The following is a 6,000-nucleotide window of genomic DNA, read 5'->3' as shown; positions in this document are numbered from 1 at the left end:
ATTATTTATCCTTCATTAGTTCTTGAAAGGCCATCTTTCATTGGAACTTAACTTAGAACCTTAAATAGGACCGAATTACACCGAATTAGACCCGAAAAAAGGTTGATTTATATTGGTCAAATAGAACCGAATTAGACCCGAATTAGACCCGAATTAGACACGAAAAATTTCGCGCACGCGCGCAAATTGTGTGCGCACATGCACGCGCGTGCGTGCACTGTGTGGCCCCCAACTCCAAATAATTTTACAGTTGTGGCCCCCCTGCCTAATCTAGTTGAATAATTATGATCAAATAAAAATGAGCTACAGTTAACTGGTGCCTTTATTTAGATGTTTCTTTTGTTTGTAGATAATACAATTGATAATTTACCACAGCTTTCAGTACAATGTTTGGAATCTTTGCAATGGTGACAATTTTTACTCAGTGGAACTAGTGTAAAGGAAACTTCTATGTACAGTACTTGCATACTATTGGGGTTGAATCATTATGCAATAAAAATCTATAGGCCTCCCTCGTCTTAGTCAAACCGACTTGACTTACAACTGTTATAGTCGGGCCGCTTTTTTTCTGCCTATACCACATCACTTTGCCAAAAATAGCAAATCTACAATCTCTGCCATTTTTTGGTGAATGTCCCCCCAACTCCCCAGAATAGGCATGCTAGGGTTCAAGTGGTTAAAAAAAAGTGATTTAAAATATAATTTCTGAGCTTTTCTTGCTTGTGAACAGCAGAATATCATGTCGTTAGGATCGTATAGAGCCAACCATTTATTTTTGGCAAGGTTATAAAACTTATGTAGACTATAAACCAATAGCACATTGAAGATGTCTTCAGTACAAGGTCTCAGTCAGGTTTCTCAGAACAGCTTTGAGGAAAGGTGGCATATGTTCTGGAAAACAACACCCCTTTCATTACACATTGTAGTCTGCTTTCAAATGTGCATTGAGGGAGGTTAAACTTCAACTGGAATAGGCTGTATGCACACTCACAGCAGCCATATTGGAAATGAATCGGGCCCCCTTCCTTACTTCCTTCACAGGCGTTACCAATGATACTAATAAAGGCTCTGTAGACTGTTCCATTCTACAGAGCAGAACAGTGGTTCTCAAAACGTTTCAATTCTTTTTAATTGTATTGAGGCCACTTTCCTCTCAGTGCTGGTGACATTTATAGACCCCTTAACAGACGACATCACACTGATAAGAACCAGTATGCGCTCAATTAAACCCATTCTGTCAGGTCTCGCTAGGACGTGCCTCACTAGCCAACACACAAGAGGGGGTTGGGGTGCGCTGAAACCAGCGCACCCCAATACAGGTTGAGAATTGATTGCGTGAAACAATCACCTGTGCGCCCAGTCTCAATGTTGGTTAAAAAATAATTGGTCTATAGGCGAGGTGAGAGGTGGGATAAACACTGGTACCGGAATGCTCCCTACTTATGTGTTCCATGCTGGAAGAGAACAATAGCACCTATCATATCAGCGATCTTTTGTAATGCTCAAGGTTCCTAATGCTCAGTTATTGGGCAAGGCAGCTTTCTCTGTCAGCGGCCCAACGACTTGGAATGCACTCCAAAAGTCTTTAAAACTGAGCTCCTTGCCATCATTTGGTCAGTTCAGAGCAATGGTCCTTAACACTTTTAATCGTGATTGCACCTGTTTTGATTTAGTTATTTTGTTTTGATTGACTATGTTTGCTCTGTTTAAGTTCTTCTTTGTAATTTATTCTGATTGTATAATGTAATGTAATGGATTTGGATTGTGTCTATTTTGTAACCTCGGCTACATTGGGAATCCACTGTACTCCCATGTGTAAATAAAGGTGATAATGATGAATTTCAAGGACCCCCATAACTCTAAAGGCCATGTCACACCAATGCAACTCCTTGCAACTGCAATTGGGGATGATGGCTGCGAGTAGTTGCATGTTGCAAGGAGTTGCAAGGATTTGCTTTGGTGTGGACTGGCCTTAAGAGTGTACAAATGGATGTGTGTAACTCACCCGTAAGGGTCCATTTGGATGCCCCTCAAGGAACCATGATTGTCCCTGGACAACACTTTGAGACCCACTGGTGTGGAGGTTTCCAGTGGAAACCAGAATACCAGAATGGAACAGAGCCTTCATTAGTATCATTGGTAACACAATTTTCTTCCCCAATAATGCCACTGTGCATAGAGCCTATCGCTGGGGTTTCTGAGATCGGACCCAAACAGCTATACTGATGACACTGGTCCTAATATCAACTAGTCTTATTTCCCAGTTAGAGAAAACGCAGCTGAATTCTGTTTTTTATTTGTATTCACCGTTTATTGTCAACTGGATAGACTGTGTGTGTGTGTGTGTGTGTGTGTGTGTGTGTGTGTGTGTGTGTGTGTGTGTGTGTGTGTGTGTGTGTGTGTCCCTGCAAAATACAGAAATAAACAGAATTAGAATTTACACTCAACTTTCCATGTGTCCAAACATGTTTCTAACAATACCCATTAAAACCCACTAGGTGGCAGCACAGGATCAAAAATCACATGATTAAAAACAGTTGTACATACACTGCAAAATCAGGAGTGTTCATTTAACAGCAGAGTTTTAAAATGCACCCAAACGGGTCCACTTTGACACTCAACAGTTGAACGAACAGGCAGGATTTTGCAGTGTACTCACTCAGCTGCCATTCTGGCTCATGTGAAGGTAATCGTTATGTAGTTTCTCTTGCGTCTCGTAGAGTTTCCGTAGTTTCTTGGCCTGTCCTTTACTGATCTCCTTTCCTTCAACGTCATGAGTGGGGAAACCCTGGATACAATGACAATAACAAATAAATAACTACATAAAACCGAGGAAACAATGACAACAAATAAACAACCACGATAAACCCTGGAAACAATAACAAAAAATAACTTCACCCTTCACCCATTTTCAACGTTGTCTTCATATCTTCACTAATGCTCAATTTAAGATGGCACCATTTCACTCTGTGTCTCAGAGGAGGGCTGTGGACAGTTCAGAAACCTGTCTACCAGTGACATCATCATTAGGCAGGTTTGGCATTTAAGAGAAAGACACAGAGTGAGAAGACAGAAATGGTTCCATCTAGGGATTTTGGGTATTATAGGCCTCCCGATATTATTGGACGATATTAGCATAAGAATTTTATATTGGAAAATATAGGTAAACTTTTTAATAATTCTTACTGTATGGTGTGTGTGATATGAAATGTTAGTTTACCATAATCACAGTAATCCTTAATCATATTCCATCATATTCAAGGGCTTTTGGAGAGAAATTAGACTTTCAAATTAAAGCACTGCAGAGGGCAGGTGTGTGTGTGTGTGTGTGTGTGTGTGTGTGTGTGTGTGTCTGTGTCCAGCTGACGTTTGTTGATGCTTTTTAATGTTTAGGCATCAAGGCAATTATGCTTCTGCACTGTCAAATAGGCCAACATCTAATCTAAGATTAGTGGGACTCATTCAAATGACCACCAGTGAGCCCCGGGACTCCATTTCATTGAAAACAACAACATCATTGTATTATATAAGATGCATTCGATATTTATTAGATTTTATATTGATATTATAGCCACTTTATTTGATTAGATATGTGATGTTGTTACCTGACAATTAGGTCAAAGAGACCGCATATATCGGTTGATATCGGTATCGTAAATTAAGAGTTGGACAATATCGGAAGATCGGTAAAAAAGCCAATATCGAACATCCCTAGTTCCATCTTATAATGAGCGTTAGTGAGGACCAATTATATGAAGGTTGAAAATAGGTGAAGTGCTCATAAGTCAATGACATTGCCTGTCACAAAAGGTATAATATGAATTCATTAGCTCAGAAAAATAAAACTCATCCTATAAATATAATTTAGTGACAAACACACATTATTGTGGATCAATCTGAATAAATATTGTCAATTAAACCAAATAAAGTAAACAATAAAAAGCTGGGTTACCATTTCGTCAAATTTAGAATATTTGTCGGTTTCACTGAGAAACATTTCAGAGGGAGGGATCTTCATTTTTGCAAGTTTAGCCATCTAAAAGAAAAGAAAACAAGTAGGTAAGTGAAAATGCACCAAAAACGTACTACACCCTGAATATCGTTGCTGTCAGGCAGAAACCTTCTATCTCCATATTTGTAACGTTTATGTTTTTTTTCTTCTTTTTTTTCCTGTAAATTAATGCCCTGCTTAATCAGACAAAAGTAGTGAAAGTAGCAGATTTACAAGGTCTCACGATGCAAGCTTGTAGCTATTTTCACCATTTGAAAATCCTTAATAATTAAAAAAAAGGGACGTTTTGGATATGCAAGGTTTCCACCAGACAGCAACGATATGAAGTGTGTAATATATGCTGTGGTCCATGTACACTAGGACTAATGTGCCTCATTTATACACTTGTAAATCAGCTCTTTCATTTATATGCTGTTCTTTTCCGCAACTGACGCCTGCACGTGATACATATAAATCTTAATCAGCCCAAGGTCCCATGATTCCTTTTAACTGATAATTCTTAGCATTGTACAAATATATTTCAAATCGGTAAATCGGTACTTCTTCTCTTTTAAACTCCTCAAAAAAAGTTTGCAAACTTAACTGTTTCTCCCCTTCAATAATACTGATTGGAATTGTATGTCATATCGTTGTTATCGTTGATTAGTCACCTTTACAAGCAACATATTGAGGGATTTGGGCAATTATTTTACCCACACGTTTAGCTGTGTTGCTCATTACCAGTTATACCTCGTTGTAAAGGTGAACAATCAACAATAATAACAATATAAAATATAATACCAAGGGGAGAAATAATCGTCCGAAGTTAAGTTTCCAAACTTTTTTTGAGGAGTTTAGTTCTGTGTGTCATTAAATATTCTGCTCTGGACACAATCAAAATCAGAGACATTTTCAACGCATAATAATAAGTAATAATTCAACATAACAGTGATTTCACATTCCTTTGCTATGTTCACTTAAATGATGAATTGCTCATTAACACTGCCTGTCTTTTCCAAAAACCCTTTACTAATTACATGCCATGTTGGTACCACACGCAATTGGAGTTCATGTATTCTTTAGAACAGCATTCCTGACCTCTTGCTCCTGTTTCTTTCTGGCAGCTTCTTCTTTCTTCCTCTTCTTCTCTTCTTCCATCTGTCAAACAGGAAGTTGACAGTACACAGAAGTTTTAATGAGGTTAGATCTCATGGTTACATTGTGGTTTGGTAGGTTAAGGGAAGACAGCCACATAAAGTTGAATTAATACTAAAGCCCAATACGCTTCATGCACAGCAGCCCTATTGGAAAGAAATTGTGCCACACTTTGAGACCCACTGGAGTAGCAGAGTGTTTCCAGTGAGCCAACATGCACAATATCAGCACCCTGACTCTGTTTGCAGGAGAGCCTTCATTAGTATCATTGGTAAGACCTGTGAAGAAAGTAAGGAAGAGGTTCAACAACTACAAGTTGACATCATTCTGAACTTCTGATAGGCGGTCTCAGGATTCTTTTCTCAGAACTTGTGCACCCCGAGATGTCCTGACTCTCCGAACTAGATTGGAACGAATGTCCGGAAGTTTTTTCCAACGTTGTAAGGAAGAATGTATCGGCCTTAAGTAATGTTACGGTGTATTCAATATTTAGGCAAGGAATTTGGGTCTGTGATAAAAAGAAAAACACTGGCATATCATGATTGAGTCTGACCCAGCACTCAACTTTTTCAACACCTCCTCGGCTCGGATAGTCTACAAAAGGCCACCTAATCTGAGAAACCAACTTGTTAGAGCTGACCTACCACCCATCATCCAGCAAAGACACGTCTTACAGGATATCCCTCAGGGTAACTACAGGTGCGGCCACTGTCCTCAGTAGGGTATTCACAGAATAGTCGAATATTCGACTATGAAACCACCATTCGACCACTGTACATCAAAGTCTTTTTTTTCAGTTTTCTACAGCAGACAAGCAGCAGTGAGCTCTTGTGTTGGTACTTCTCCTAATATCT

General features: G+C 39.0%; 1 protein-coding gene across 3 annotated transcripts in view; it reads right to left on the bottom strand.

Annotated features, from left to right (window-relative positions):
• Positions 1 to 304: 304 nt before the first annotated feature.
• LOC311041813 (cysteine--tRNA ligase, cytoplasmic-like) overlaps positions 305 to 6,000 on the bottom strand; it is a 79,074-nt gene continuing 73,378 nt past the window's right edge. For 2 of the 3 annotated variants that reach the window (XM_084052299.1, XM_084052298.1), the window contains 3 exons: positions 5,090 to 5,149; positions 3,953 to 4,036; positions 305 to 2,788 (listed from right to left, as the gene is read on the bottom strand). In XM_084052299.1, coding sequence (XP_083908425.1) covers positions 2,660 to 2,788; positions 3,953 to 4,036; positions 5,090 to 5,149 — 273 coding nt within the window. In that variant the 3' untranslated portion in view covers positions 305 to 2,659. The remainder of the gene's footprint in view (positions 2,789 to 3,952; positions 4,037 to 5,089; positions 5,150 to 6,000) is intronic. The other variant, XM_084052300.1, reaches the window with a different exon arrangement.

Source organism: Gymnoscopelus microlampas, assembly GCF_963454915.1.
Source record: "Gymnoscopelus microlampas genome assembly, chromosome: 1".
In the NCBI taxonomy this organism is placed as follows: Eukaryota; Metazoa; Chordata; class Actinopteri; order Myctophiformes; family Myctophidae; genus Gymnoscopelus; species Gymnoscopelus microlampas.
Note: the sequence above shows the minus strand (reverse complement) of the source record. Positions and strands in the feature narration are given on the sequence as shown.